Here is a 15803-nt window from a genome sequence, read left to right as displayed (position 1 = left end):
TTTCCCGCCTGTGCGGGGCTCTCAGTGTCTCTTCTCACACATCCGCCCAGTCCCCTCCCACCATTCGTCCTTCTGCCTGGGAGAGCGATCGTTCGGGGGTGGCCATGTGAACTCTAGCGGGGCAGGGGTTAGGCAGAGTTGAGACGGGGTCTCGTTACGCTGGAAGGCATTCACAGGGGCCATCAAGCTCCACACACCTGCAGCGGTGCAAGAAGCCCGGGCTGTGCTAATCCACTTATCCGTTTGGTTTCCCCATCTTCCCCCCAAGCAACAGGGTTCTCAAACGCTTTCTGGACTTGCTCACCCACCCACGGCCCCAGCCAAGCTGAGCGTCTGGCCATGGCAAGCTCAGCCAACGAGGTGATACTAATTGAGGATTTGCACATCGGACCAGGAGGACACCGGCCCAACAAGGCAGGGCAGAGAACCAACACCCCCTCGCTCCATGGCCCCCCTAAAAGATGAGGAGAAAGCTTAAGCGCAGCCAATCAGAAGCAGGGATGCTAGCCACTAGGAGGCAGCGTTACTCACGTGTAGGTGGTGTCGGGCTCCAGGCAGCGAATGATCAAGGAGATGGTGGTGGACAGCTTGTCGGGTACGTGGGCCGGCATCGCGCAGGGCGACTTGGCTCCGGAGATGATGTCATCCACCAAACTCAGCACCGTCTCTAGGGAAAGGAGGAGGAGATTTCAGGCACGTCTCTTCCCGTGGCGGGGTCAATGTCTGCAGGGGAGGGGGAGGGGGAGGAGTGCCACGGTCCGGCCACGGTCCCATCACCGAGACCTCCTGGCTGTCTCCATAAGGTCGGTCCCTCACTGCAGCACCTGAGTGACCCGGGGCGGCTAACTCAAACTATTCACACCTGTATTTGCAGACTACTAAGGAGAAAAACCAGAGAAATCTGTGGGCGCAGAGATTGCAGCTCTGGCCACGCGAGGATAAGAGGGTACAGGGCGAATCAGTGGCCATCGGATAGTGCTCGCTAGCATTTCAGGATTGGGGAGCATGGCATGCCCCTCCCCTCTCCCCCTGAGGCATGCACCCAGGGACCAGCATCTCTCTCGCGCCCGTTCCAGTCAGACTGTGCTGCGGCAGGGGCGCCTGTGAAGATGCCAAGTTTCAGAGCCCCGATCCTCACGAGGACGTGCATGTGTCTGGCTAGCTCTGAAGATTTGGGCCCCAAGTTCTGACGGCAGGAGAGCAAGGCTGCTTTGGCGCGAGCCGACATCCTTCCGCGGCACACCGCCAAGCCCCTGGGATGGATTCGCCTCCAACCGTCCAGAAGAACCCGAGCAACAGCCAAGTACTGACGTGTGGGCTTCACGGTCAGCCCGGGTTCAAGGACTTGGCGGATGGGGCCCCCTTGCTATTGAAGGCGTCCTGCTCTTGGTTCCCGCCTCTGCAGCCAAGCCGATGCTGTGAAACGCGGCCACGTGGCGAGGGCGTTGCTCGGACTCTATGGGTGGCCGGCGCCGCCCTGCCTCCAGAGCAAAGGAGGCGCCTGGGCCGAGCCCGGCTCTGGAGTGACACGCCCCACCCCCCTCACCCGTCTCCACTTTGGAATGATCCAGCCGGTCGGTGACCTTCTCCTGCCGGACGAGGTAATCGACGATCTGCACGCCGATGGGCGGCTCCGAGTGCTCCCATTCCAGCACCACCAAGGTGCTGCTGGGCTCGTGCACCGTGGAGAGCCGCAGCCTGAGGAAGAGGGAAAACCAAGGGGGTCAGGCCCTGGGAAGAGGCAGCTCCCGCCTGCCCCGAACGGCCCTGCTCTTTTCCTTGCTCCACTCACTGCTCCCTCTGAGCCACTGGCCACTTCCTGTCCTCTGCAGCCTCATGTCGATGGCTGTACCAGGAGGCAGTGCTGTGCTGTGCAGGCAAGCCACAGGGCGGGGGGCACAGGGGCTGGTGCCAGGCCAGCATGGCCACCTGCTGCCCAGAACAGCCAGGGCACAGGTCCAGCCGATGCTCTCCTCACCCGGCCCACCCTGCCCCGAGCTACGCCTGTACCGGGGCCTCCCCACCAGGGCCGGTCTGACGAAGGGGCCCCGGCCCGGCCAGAACTGGGCCCAAAGCTCGGTGTTAGTTTGACAGAGGAAAGCTGCCGCCCCAGCCAAGCCTGGTGCAGTTTTCCGGCGTGCGGAGTCCCGCTGGTGTCTGTCTGGGGAAGGCGCCCGGTTCCAAGCGATGCTGCTGAAACGTGACTCGACTCCCCCGCCAGGCCCAGGGACCCCCGTTCGGGGCCAAGACCGTCTACGGAGTGCGGGGGAAGGGCGTGCTGCCGCCGCCACCCCGGCTTCCCACCGCGCGCTGCTTCTTGGCCTCCGGCTCCAAGGCCCCCTGGCGCCGGCGCTGCCGGGGAGGGAGCGGAATCGGCATGCAGGCGACGTACACGGGGTGCGGCAAGGGGGCGCAGGTCGGGAGCCCGTCGGCGCCGAAGGCACTCGAGTCGCACCGGCACCAGTCTTCGATGACGTCCCCGCTCCCGGAGCACCACAGGCTGCTCATGGTGGCCTCCTGCAACAGCTGAGAGGGAGGCGCCGGGTCAGGGCCAGGCCCCTCTCCCGCCCTCAGGCCCACTGCGCTGCTGGCCTGCGAAAGCCCGTCTCTTCCTGTGCAGGCTGCGGCCCCGCGCCCACTGCCAAGAGCAACGTCAGGGGAGGGGCGTTCACAGGGCAGCCTTCCCCCATCTGCAGCTGGGTGAGGTGGCAAGCGCTGCGCCTAGCCTGGGGCCCGTTACTCCCGCGCGTGCTGGCTGGCGCTCTGGCCTGGGTAGCAGGAGGGCAGCGCCCCAAGGGCCTGCTCGCTGTGGGGCCTGTCTCTGGGAACTCGCTGGCTGTTCCTCACCACTCACCCTTCTGAGCCGTGCCCCAGGTCGCAGCCCTGCCCCCGCCTGCCCCTCCCCCAGCAGCCGGCTCCTCACCCTCTGGGTTTGGTTGTTGGTGACCAGCTCGTAGATGGGCGCCGCTTTGGTGACCTCCAGCAGAACTGGCTCGGCCGGCGTGTCGGGGCTGGAGGTCACATGGCAAAGCGGGCAAGACGAGGGGCAGCGGCCTCTGCTCTGGCACTCCATGCGCACCCCGGCCGCCACCCGCTTGGTGCCCGACTCGGACAGGCTGGCGACGTACTCGGGGAAGGTGAGAACCTTGGGGTCCCTCTCTCGCTCCTCGGACTCGTCGGAGGGGGAATTGCCTGTCAACGGAGAGAAGGGGGGGGAATCACGCCAGCCCCTGGGACAGGCAGGGAGTTTGCTTCCCTGGATGCTTCACCCCCAGAGCCGCTCACCCCCAGAGCCAGACTATGTCCAGGTGGACTGAATTCCATCTGCAGTGCCTGAAATCTCCACTAGGAGCCGCCTTTCTCCTGCCGATGGGGGAGGGGGCAGAGTGAGAGTTCAGGTTTAGTCTGACTTGAACCTGCTTTCACATCCCAAAAAGCTGCCCTGAAAGTCCTCCGTTAGAGGGTAAAACCTGCCAGGCTCGGCCGCAGCCCAGGAATAATTCTTGTTAGGTTCGAGGGAAACCCTTTAAGCCGTTTCCAGGTAAAAGCCAAATGAAAAGTCTGGATTTTTTTAAAAAATGTGCAAGACTAAAACTTCTTTGGAGAAAGGTTATCATCAATTCAAAGCAAGCATCTCCTCAGCTCTCATCCCACCCACCAGAGGGCAGTGTAGCACCGAGTCACCACGTTGTACATTTTATTTTCGGCTTTTAGATAAGGCAACTAGGAAGGGGTGATCCAAAACCCACTAAATTTGAATCAGGCCCCTCCTTTGGAAATTCAGACATGACCCAATCTGCACCTCAGTTTCCCCATCTGTAAAATGGGAGGTAATGACACTGACCCAGCTGTTGTAAAGCATTTTGGAAACTAGGCATAGAAAGCAACACATAAGCAGTGTTAACAGACCTGGCAAGATTCACAGTTTCATAGATGCCATGACCAAGCATGAACCACTGTGATTCTCCAGGAGGTCAGAGCAGATAACACAGACTTTCCAGAATTCATTCATATTTGAAGCAGAGCATGTCTTTTTTGGGGGTGGGAGGGATTCAACCTCGATAGAAAAATCCACCACAACCCTTCTCAAGCTGTTCCAGTGGTTAGTTACCCTCACTATAAGAGCTGTCACCTTCTTTTTAGCCTGACTACATCTAGCTTCAACTTCCAGCCACGGGAGAACATAGCACTTTTGTTTTCTAGGCTGAAAAGCCGAGGATCAATTTTTTAATTTGTATTTATTTCAGTTTTCACAGTTGCGCAAAATTATGGGTTTTAAGCATTTGCTCCATTTGTATTGATTTAAATGTTCACAGTTGCAGGAAATTATAGGGGGCAGAGAATAGTTATTTAATGATAGACGCTCTGATTCAAAAAGTTACAGTTTTGCAACCGTTAAAACACAAATTATCAGCATCAAATGTCAAAATATACATATGAAATATCCTTCAATCAAAGTCTAATAATTACTTCCTTTGCCTGCCTGTACACTTCTAGCATTGACGGAAATGTTTTCTCATCGGTTTGTATTTGTACGTCAAAATGCACATTTATTGAAAAATATCTAATCCTCCCCAGCCTAATTAATATTTAATAAAACATGGGACTTGCACAAAACGTTAACAGCAAAAAAAAGAAAACATAATAGTTGTAACAACCATCTTATTTTCCTCCCCAAAAGCCTCTGTCTTGGAGCTCGTCTCTGAGAAATCTCCCTGATGATACTTGTTGGAAAGATGGATTAAAAAAAAAATCACTTATTAAAAATACATACATAAAAATTAGATTTTTTTAACTTTAAATCAGCTTTTTAATTTAAAATCAGATTTGTATTTAAATATATATTTTTAAATAAACTTATTTAAAATGAAATTTGAAATTATAACAATATTGTCTTCATTTCAACTTAGTCAATGAGTTTGGCTCAATGACTAATTCAGTCAAGAAACTAGCTGGGAGTAGAAAAATCAGGAAAGCTGGTTTTCTGCATCAAATCAGTAACTAAAAACAAAGCACGAGAGGATGAAATCCACCAATTCGACAATCTTGCAAAGCAGCTCCTTCTTAATCATTAATCCAGTCATGAGCTGGAGAGTAAGTGGAATACAGATAGGGACCACACATCTCGAAGACCACCCAGTTACAGTTAAGTAACCGTTTCTTTGAGCGCCAGTCCCTATCGGTACTCCAAATGCGAGTGTCTGGTAAGCCGTAGTCAGGGGGCTGCCGAAGATGCAGGTGGTACAGATTACTATAATACTGCTGTTCCCAAGGTTGTGACTACAGAATAGGCTTGGAGCAAAGCATTGTGCTTCCTGAAAGTGTGGGTGCAAGTCCAATTTAGTACCTCACAAATGCTACTCCTGGGAGAATTCCACGCCACGGCGTGTGTGCATAATTCATGTGCCACACCTTTTTTGAAACCCCCTCCCTCCCCTCACACACACACACACAAAATTCTGTAGTTTCTGCTGGAAAGCTGTTGCAGTTCTGCCTTTTGCCCCCCAGAGGGCACTAGAACAGAGCAGCGGTTCCTGGGCAGCCCAGCAAGGCGAGGGATGAGTAAAAGCCTGCAGAGCCTTCTCCACAGCGCCCGCTGGGTCCGATCGGGGGACAGACAGCACAGGGTACACGGGGCCAAGGGGGGTCACAGACAGGGCTAGTGGGGATGGACAGACTGGGGCAAGGGCTGAGTGGGAGTGAAGGTGCAGGGACATGGGGTGTCTGAGTGGGGGCACAGACACGGAGGGGGCAGAGCTACAGGGGGAACCTGGAGCGGAGTCAGGGAACAGAGACATGGGGTGCAGGGCTAATGGGGGAAGAGGGATGGCTGAGTGGGGACACAGATATATAGGGATGGGGTGGGGGTGCAGGGACACATGGGGATGAGGAGGGGGGTTGGCAGGAAACATGGTGACAGGGGGTGCAAGGACACATGGGGACACAGACATTTGGGGACTGGGCAGATGTGCCTGACTGAATGGGGAAGATTAGGGGTCAGCCAGGGTCTGCATGGGGAAAGCTCCCTCGCAATCCCTCCCTTCCCCCCACCCCAAATCTGTTCCATACTTTTCCCACCCACCCCCAACAACCCTCCAAGTTCACACCTAGGCTCTTTCCCCCTCCATCAGCTCCTCCTTTACCCCCGACTCCCCCCCAGCCTTTGCACTGCTTCTGAGGGGTGCGTTGTCATGTAAATGAATTATTACTCAGCGCTCTGTATGAATATGCCTTGTAATGGGTAGATTTGTCAAAACATTTCCTGGATTTTTTCTCTCTCTGAATCGTTACAGACACAGCTGCTGACAAGCATTTTGAAATAATTTGAAATAATTTACCAAAATAATTGAAACTGGTGGGATGTTATTCTGACAAATCTAAAATATGCAGAATGTGTCTTTTTGGGCACGCAATTCCCTCAGGAGTAACATGAACACGAGGTGGCCACCAGAGGTCTGGGACACAGGTGAGGATAAGAGCCAGTGATCTTGGCTGTCCTGTCAAATGTAACCTTTCGCCAATGCAGTGGAGCTGTCCTGGAGTCGTAACAAGTGCCAAGAACCGGTTTGTCTTTTCAATAAAGAGATCAGCAAGGTCAAAGGTCAAATCCTTGATGCTGGTTTGAACTTTGAACCCTGAAGAGAGAAGCCATAATTCATGCCACAATACCGTGGCCGCTATGCATCTTTGGCTTTGTTAGCTCTGGCCTCCGCTCCGGCTGCTGCTAGAGGTCGCAGACATGGTGGGAGTCGCACGGCTCTGTCCACCAGGTGCTCTCTCCGACAAAGCTCGTCCCTTTCAGGTCCGGGGAGGAAAGGAGAAGCAGCTATTGCACTTGGGGAGGCAGACGATAACGTGGGTGGTCACCGCGGAGCGAGATGGAGTGAGGACAGGGGAGACAGACCTTGAACCCAGAACTCTGGGCACAATCCTTGTTCTGAGCAGGGTCCAGAGCAGGGACAAGCTAATCTACACTAACTACAGAAAGACTGCTAAGAACACGACATGCTTATACTGACAGGTAAGGGTTAAGGATGCAGAAGGTTCCAAATCAAGCCATGTGCAGTAAGAAGGAAGTGGGCAGAGTCAGCTCACACCTCTCCGGTGTCCCCTCTGTGCTGACCACAAGGAACTCCAGGGCAGAGGCAGGGACTGACAGACACTCGCCACATGATTTTTCAGTCTCAGGGGCATGGATCGGATGTGTACTCACAGCTGGAACACACACAGGGACCGGATCACTTCAAGTCACAATCTACCAGTACTTCTTCCTTCCTTCCTAATAACTCTGTTTCAATAATTACTTTTTGCATTCCTACCCAGCACACTTACACGCAGGGTTTGTTAGCCAATAACTCATTTAAGATGCGCGTTTTGTGTATTTTAGTTGAATTCCAATCCCCGGCCAAGCGTGTCCTGCCACAAATATAAACAACTAGCTGGAGTTACCCCCCGTTGCTCAGGACAGTTGATATAACTGAGGTGAGGAGCCTGAGGGAAAGGAGGGCGTAGGTCTCATCTCTTCCCTCCCATAGTCCCTCAAAACCTTCTCCTGGAGGAAACGTTAACCCACACAAAGTTTGGTTGCGGTCGCTCTTATTGTGTCTGAGTTATTAGCGCACAAACATACAAACATTCTCCTTTATATATTACAGATTAAGTAAACAAGCAAAGCACCATTCACCAGGTTTCTAACATGAAAAGAGGTAAAAAATAAGAACCTGAACAAACGTGCATTCTCCTGGTCAGCAAAGAGTAAGATGACATTAGAGGAAAAGGCCATGTCGCACTGCGAATACGTTTTAATGGTTACCAAATAAAACGTGCAAACGCAGAAGAAGATGAAAATTGCTGACTGACATCACTTTGATTTATACCAGTCCACTTTGGGGGAAGAGGCAGAACTGTTTGCAGAGCTCCTAGGAGCTCAGAGTAGCTCAAGATGCTCAGACTCCATGGCCCATGGTGCACATGAACAACCAGGTGCACCTCTCCCCTCACCTTACCTCTCCCGCAGCCCCGTGCAGATACAAAAATGTGGCTCCGCCCGGCTCAGTGCATCGGCCGATCCGCAGTCCACAATTCGGATTTTACTTGCACCCGCACAGCAAGCCAGCTAGAGGGGAGGGTCCAGCGGAGGGCAACCAAAATGATGAGGGGGCTGGAGCATATGACTTATGAGGAGAGGCTGAGGGACTTGGGTCTATTTAGTCTGCAGAAGTGAAGAGCGAGGGGGGATTTGAGAGCAGCCTTCAACTTCCTGAAGGGAGGTTCCAGAGAGGCTGGAGAGAGGCTGTTCTCAGTAGTGACAGATGGCAGAACAAGGAGCAATGGGCTCAAGTTGTGGTGGGAGAGGTCCAGGTTGGATATTAGGAAAAACTATTTCCCTAGGAGGGTGGTGAAGCGCTGGAATGGGTTCCCTAGGGAAGTAGTGGAGTCTCCATCCCTAGAGGTGTTTCAGTCTCGGCTTGACAAAGCCCTGGCCGGGTTGATTTAGTTGGGATTGGTCCTGCCTAGAGCAGGGGGCTGGACTTGACCTTCTGAGGTCTCTTCCAGCTCTATGGTTCTATGAGGGGGAAAGAAGCACAGATGAGCAAGGAGGGAGCAGGGTCGTGCAGGGAAGACGCAGGCAGCACGAACGCGGGAACTGGGGGGCGTGGAGCAGCAAGGACCAGGGCTCTGCAATCAATGCTCACCATGCAGGCAAGAGGGGGGCTGGGCAGGGCCCCTCCGGCAGGGATATTTAGGACGGAGTTTGTTGCTCCCTTTCCCTGTTGGCAGCACAGATGCCTGCCCTGCCCCATCCTCCTCCCCACCTGGATAGCGTGGAGGAGCTCTGCACAGCTTTGCACCCCGCTATCCGTGGATATCCATGGGGTATGCAAGGCTCCACCTCTCCCTACAGCAGTGGTTCCCAAACTTTTCGGCTTCATGTCCCCCTTTTGATTTTTGGGAAACCCTCCCCCAAAAACAAAAACAGCAGCAAAACTTGGGGGGCAGGGAAGGGGTCACCTCACGCCCCCCAGTTTGGGAGCCCATGCCCTACAGTGTTGCGATACATTCAAAGCTAAAACGCCCTACGGACGCGAGCCCACTAGGCGGCGCTGTGATAGCGCGGGAGGTGCAAGGCTGGGAAAAGCATGACAGCCGTGATTTAAAAGGCCCATTTAAGATCAATTCCACTCCTCCAGCAATGTGCCCCAGCGCGCCTCCAAAAGCCGCTGGATCAAAGAGCACAGAGGAGCTGCGGGCTGAGACGAGGCAGTGGGCTCATGTCCTCGGAAGCCGGACAATCTCCACTAACGAGCGCATTAAGCGAAGTCTCTTTCTTTTCAAGGGAAGCTTCTATTGAGTAACACTGCACGGGGAGAAACAGCTCAATAGCCTGGGGGGAAGACTTCAAATGAAACTTCCTGATTGAAAAGCAAAGCCGCGAGCTTTTCTGGCCACTGCTGCGCTCTGAGAAGACGAGGCCGGACTGCCAAAAGATCTCCGGGCCCCGCCGCCCCCGCGCGTCGTCGTGCATGGTTGCTACGGGGGCGCGTGGGCGCGGAGATGTCTAGAAACCCTCTGCAGAAGGGAGAGCCGGATTGGATGCGGGGCCGACACGCCGAGAGTCCCTCAAAGCCCAGGTGTGGAGAGTCCTGCGCTGGAGCAGGGACCGGAGACGAGAGGGGACTCCGTGGGAGAGGAGCCCGGACGCCTGTCTGCTCCGCCACTGCCCCGAACAGCCAGAAAGTGCCAAACTAATGAACTTCCCCCAGCACCCACTCGGGCCTTCCTACAACTCCTTCTGAGTTCTGAGGAGACCATCAGGCCCTGATGCCTATTAACCCCTCGTCTTCAGAGCTTTCCCCACCCCTGCCTGCCCCTTGCACTGGAGCTGGGTGCAAAAGGATCCAGGCCGGGCTGACAATGGTCCAGAGGCCTGCAAGGGCAGGGGAGGCTGTTCTGGTCAATCACGGGCCCTGCCGAACCCGCTGCCCCGGTTCACTACAGACGTGGGGGCGGGTGGGCAGAGCGAAGGAGGAGAAACGTGACACACGAGAGGAAGAAGACAGACGCGGCCGCCTCCTTGGATTCCAGCCAGAGAAGGCAGCAGCTGGGCCCGGCTTCCTGCAAAGCCAAACACACCCTGGCCGTGTCATTTGCAGCCTTGCACTTCGGGATCCGCGGGGCACATCTGGCTTCCCTGCCGCGCGAGAACAAGACACAGGGAGAGGTGGAACCGAGCCCCCCCTGTGGGAGTCAATCTGCTCTCGAGTCGGCGAGCAGCAGGGGAGGGGAGAGGGGGTGCGAGTGGCTGGATGGGGAGCAGTTACTGCTTGTTCTGGGACCAAATCCGGATTGTGCGCACGTAATTCCACTCTGAACAACACCCTCCATGTCAAGAGTGTGGAGAGGAGCCGGATCTGCAATGCCGTGGGACCAGAGAGGGGTGGCACCGGACTGCTTCTGCCGTATGAATACAGCACTGAAATCCAGCCAGGGCGCTGGTCAGAGAAGCGTCTCGGCCGGAGTGGGACGTGATGGAGGGCACACAAACATCTGGAGGAAGAGCCCATCTCCTTCCCCTCCCCGCCCACTGGCTGGGATTAGCAGTTGGATCCCATAATACCGCCTTACAAATACTCCGCCAGCTCTGTCTGAAAAGCTGCTCGCCCCACTGCTGTACCAGGTAATGCCTGAAATCCATCACCAAGGCTCTGAAAGGCATCTCACCCTAGCGCCTAGAGCGCTCGGCCATCCCTTCACTTCAAACAGCCGCTTCGCTTCTCTCCACCCCGGCCCTGCCGGATTCTGAAATGCCTCCCAGTTGCCATGTTGTAGCTCTTCTTACCTATTGTGTTCCCTCCCTCTGGGGCCCCTGGCATTGGCCACTGTCGGCAGACTGGACACCAGGCTAGATAGACCTTTGGTCTGACCCAGTCTGCCTGTTCTTATGTTCCTCCCAAAGGATAGAACATCCTAATCCAGACCCAAGACCCTAGAGTCCCTGGCATACCTTCCGCAGTAGCAGGGCAGGCACCAGTCCTGCTTCACAAAGGCCGTTCTCGATTTTGACTAGACCAGCCAATAACCTTGCTCGCAGGACATCAAGAGGACTCCGGAACATCTCTAAGGCTCTCTGGTGCTGTACGCGGCGTGGCACAGCAGGCGAGCATGCTGGCTGGCGAGAGGGATGTAAACTGATGTCCCTGAGGCAACAGGAACCATCACAACGGGAGCAGGGCGAACTGGCCATTGAGGATCATGTTCTTCCTTTCCATTTGGGATCATACAAAAATTCCCATGCCCTGGCTTTCAGCTCCCAGACAATAATTTGCAAATACTTCCTATGCAGGTCAAGGAGGTCTCCTGTTGCATCAGGCAACAAACTATGATCCACGGGTAACTCAACAAGTGGCAATAACACGATGTCATAACAGTCGTTTCCTTCAGCTTGCAGGGTAGGTTTTGAAGGTATTTCCCACCATCCAAACCAACAGGCGCCTATCTAGCAGAACTGGCACATACAGGGGGTCAGGGACATGGACCGTTTGAGGAGAAACCACCTCCAGCTGACTGAGAGATGGCATTACCCTGGGACTGTTGTGTCCCAGGGGCACAGGGGGCTCGCGAGTGACTCGCCTGGGTGTAGGAGAAGGGTTCCTCAGTGCCGGCCCCACAGAAGTGGGAAAGATCAGGACGGCTGGGTGGCGGTGAGTCTCGTCGTCCTCTGAGCAAAACGCAAGCTTTTGACACAGCCTTCCCTTAACACCACCCCACACAGAGACGGACCAGCCCCTACTAACAGGGAGACACACATCTGGCTTTATTCATTACACCTTATACATCTGGAAGACACTTGGATACCATGTGAGAAGGCCACATACGATCAAAGACAGCCAGAATCCGCTTCCCACAGGTCCACGTCATGAAAACCGCCACCGTGCCTGGTACTAGGCACCCCGGCCTTGTCAGCAGGGGAATGGGCCATGCAGTCAGAGAGCCCCCTCCCCATCGGAGGTGAAATACAAAGCCAGGGCAGTGTGGGGGCTTTCATGGGGCTGCCGTCTCAGCCGAACCAACCCTGGAGAGAGGACTTCTGCCTCCTGGGCTGTCAGCCTGGCTCCTCTAACCAGCGGCAAGGGCCCAGTCCCACAGCACCAACGGGAGACCAGCGAGCTCGTCACCTCACAGGATGGATCGTCACCTCACAGGATGGAGCGCTACACTAAAGGGAAGGATTGAACTAAGATACCCAACTCCAGTTATGCTAATTACATAACTGGAGTGGACATACCTTGTTTCGAGTTTCCACACAGTCTCCACATCCGGAGGCCGACAAGAGCAAACTCTCCCATCAGCTTCCCTTACTCCTCACAGGAGCACTGGCACCAATGGGGGCACTTTCTGAATTCAATTTAGCTGGTCTTTACTAGACCCGCTAAATCAAACTCCGGAAGATTGATCGTGGTAGCATCAACCTTCCCTGCAGTGAAGACATGGCCTAAGGCCAGAATTTTCCAAAGAACTCAGCTCCCCTTTGGGCCTCAAAATAAGTGGTTAGATCTACAAAAGAGCACATCCCATTGGATGCTGGGGGATTCTGAAGACCCACCGGTGGGAGCCGTGACTGCTGGGCATTTTGGGCAATCTCACTCTTATTACGGCCTAAACGAGAGCTGAGCAAATGAAAACCTGGCCCTGCGCTCTGTGGACAAGCCCTGAATTCACACAGAGAGAAGGAAGAGAAACGGGGAACAGGACACGGGCTCTCCGTTTCACTCTGGCAACGCCACGGTGGGTCAGCAGATGTCTCATTCCATCGTCCGGGCACAGAATCCCCTCTCGGGGCTGGCGGATCTGCCATGGAGGGTGGGGGGCTTGGTCAGTCTCAGAAGGAGACAAGTCTTGCACCGCCCGGCAGTGATGTTTTTAGAAGTTCCCTGATTATCAGTCCCTGGTCCCAGGCCCCTGAGCTAAAACGCCATTTCCTCCGCATACGCTCAGGGTGCCGGGACGCCAAAGAAGAGGAACCTGGGCAGAGGGCGGCTGATTTATTGGAACCTATGACTTTGTACAGGCAGTGAGGAAAGTCTCTCAGACCGCGGGAGGGGCATGGAGAGGGCCAAGTGAACAGTGGCCAGTCTGGAGACGATGACGCCTTTCCCCCTCCTTTCACTTAGCCCAGGAAAGATGCAGGGCCCTCTGCAGCCTGTATTCATCTCAGCCAGCAGCCGAGGTCTGTGCAAGTCCTTCTGGCCTAGAGGTAAAACCCTTTCCACAGGGAACCTCATTTCCGCTCAACGCTCCCTCGGTGGAACGGAGCCCTAACTGCGTCACCAAGGGCACCTGGGAAAACAACCATGAGGCGCAGTCGGGAGTTCTGGGGCAGAGAAGCTGCCAGGTGAGGAAGCAGCCCGGAGGGGGAGAGGGGAAGAACGGGAATGAGACTCTAACTTCCCACACAAAATGCTGAGGCTGCCATGAGCCATCCCAGCTCCAACGGCAGCAGCAGCCTCCGCCACCCGCAGGAACAGTTGGGATTAAATTTAGAACAGAAGCCAATTAAAAGGTAGCAAGAAAACATATGCTCTGGCTCGCAAGAATCTAAGTGTTTAAAACACCGTGACCTCCGGCTGCCACTGGGGAAGTTTCAGGATTGTCTCGGAAGGCCTACAAACGATTTCAAAACGAGTCTCTCCAACCTCTAGCGAGGGGCTGTCACGGGTCAGGTGATCGGTACAATTGGGGGAGGTGGGGTGCACAGGATGACCCCAGGAACGTTCCATCTCTGGGTGGCTTGGGATAGGATCCCAAACGATTATTTTGCTGCACGTGGCGTTTTGTCGTCTCGCTCCCTGCAAACAAAAGCAGCTGGCTTGCAGGCCGATGGACGCGTGGACCGATGCTGCGCCTTTCTTTCTAGACTGGGCCACAATTATTCTGTGGCAGGCCTCGCGAGGAATATCAGCAGGTCTCTTTCGCCTTAGCGGTCCCTGATGAAAAATTGCTCTGCAAAATGGACTCCGCACACACGTAGATCCAACCCGCTCTTCGCAAACCACCTCGCAGCTCTCATACACTTTGCAAAAAGCTCTCTGGGCAAATAAAAAGGGATGAGACAAACCAAGGCAGAGTTGGGCAAGTCTGCAGGACTTTAAAACCTTTCAGCTAGTTTATGCCTAGCTCTGCCGATCCCTAAACCACCTCCCACCCCCCTGCAATCTTGGTGCTTCTGTGTTCAGCCCACAAGAACCAAAGACACCAGAGCAGTTGCTCAAACGTTTGCAGATAGACTTTGTATGTTCTACACTGGGGAGACCATGGGTCTTTGCCCCCCTCTAGCGCTTGGTCCATATAAGAGGAGAATGGATCCACTATAGCTTCTACATAGCAGACTGGAGCTCAGCTCCTCAAAAGTATCCCAGTGTCTAACTGCCATTGATTTCAACGAAAGCCGAGAAACGGCTGAGAAATGTTATCTTGGAATGCAAACCGCTGACGCAGCGTTCTAGCTGCTGCAAGTTAAGTGCACATATTGCATTCTGCCACGAGTCCGTGGGACCCACGTGGAGAGAGAGAGAGCTCCTAGGCCAGCGTGCGCGTTAGGACCCCTCCCTCCTGTCACCGACCTACACGGGATACTAGTCGGTTACAGGCCCAGCTGGTTCAGCAGCGCAAGCTCTAGTAGCTTAGGTGTTTGCTCTCGAAGTCATTGATCCCTGGTGTGCAGGCCAAGACAGAGGCTACACATCTGCATGGCCAGGAGCGACTATGCAGCCACAGGTTCAGGATGTAGTCAAGCTGGAGACAGTCAAAGCCCCGGGCAAGTCTCCTGATTGATTTGTGAGCGCTGGGTGGACGGACCCATCAGCAGCTTCTGTCAAATTGCAGGCCACTCAGCAGAAGGAGAAGGGATGTGGGTGGATCTTGAATGTCCACGGCTTCTTCTGGCACCCACTGAGGTGTCCCTTTTTCTCCCACACGTGGCTTTTCCTTGCTTTACTATATCCTGGATTATTCTTCCACATGACTGGCAGAGGAGGGGGGAGCTGCCTGCGAGGAAAGCGGGACCCCCAGTACACCCAACTGGCTGGCATGAGAAAGGGAACTGTGATCTGCCGGCACATCTCACTCTCGTTTGCTTTGAACAGAGACATGGACGGAGCTTTGCTACTTCCGAGGAAGCCGCACCGACGTCACTCAGATGGTGCGACCGGACTGCCGCCCTGCAGAAAGCACTGGGCCGCACCAGCACAAATCCGGAACAGCCTCTGATTTCAGTGGAGAGCAGCATCTGGCCCTCTGGGACATAAGGATACAATGGAACCCTCCACCTGGAACGGGAGGAGACGGTCCCACGTCCTTCGGCTTCCGCCGGTGGGACGGCGAAAGAGCCGGATGTCACTTCTGTACGATGACATCACAGCAAGAGGCGTTGTGGCACCGAGCTGCTAGAGCTTGAGATCACGCTGCAGCGTTCCAGTGGCATGTTGGCTGAGGCCAGCAGGGGCTCCGATCCCACGGCGGTGTAACCCAGTGCAGCTCCACTGGCGTCCGTGGGGCCGCGCCCAGTTAGCATGGAATCCTGCATCACCCCCAAATCAGGATGCACTGCCAGCGGTGACTCGAGGGGTGTATTTCGATTAGGATGTTGGTTGACCAGGGCTTTGTTTCTGCTCTGTGTGGAGACCATATGAAAACAGTTCTAGTTACAGTCGAACCCTTCTTTTACAAGCGAACCGGGAATTGAAGAGTTCACAAAACTGAGACGACTGTAACACTGAGCATCTCAAAGGGACAGCAGGTCCAGT

At 54.9% G+C, this 15803-nt stretch overlaps 1 protein-coding gene across 3 annotated transcripts in view; it reads right to left on the bottom strand.

The window, feature by feature from the left end:
* The window catches only part of ASTN1 (astrotactin 1), a 145368-nt gene that overhangs the window by 6103 nt on the left and 123462 nt on the right, over positions 1–15803 (bottom strand). For all 3 annotated transcript variants that reach the window (XM_075936893.2, XM_075936892.2, XM_075936891.2), the window contains exons 17-20: positions 2924–3192; positions 2393–2526; positions 1547–1698; positions 532–667 (exon numbers count right to left, since the gene is read on the bottom strand). In XM_075936893.2, coding sequence (XP_075793008.2) covers positions 532–667; positions 1547–1698; positions 2393–2526; positions 2924–3192 — 691 coding nt within the window. The remainder of the gene's footprint in view (positions 1–531; positions 668–1546; positions 1699–2392; positions 2527–2923; positions 3193–15803) is intronic.

The sequence above is a fragment of the Pelodiscus sinensis genome, chromosome 9 (genome assembly GCF_052426305.1).
Source record: "Pelodiscus sinensis isolate ZL-2025 chromosome 9, ASM5242630v1, whole genome shotgun sequence".
Lineage (NCBI taxonomy): Eukaryota > Metazoa > Chordata > Testudines > Trionychidae > Pelodiscus > Pelodiscus sinensis.
This window is presented reverse-complemented; position numbering and strand designations above follow the sequence as displayed.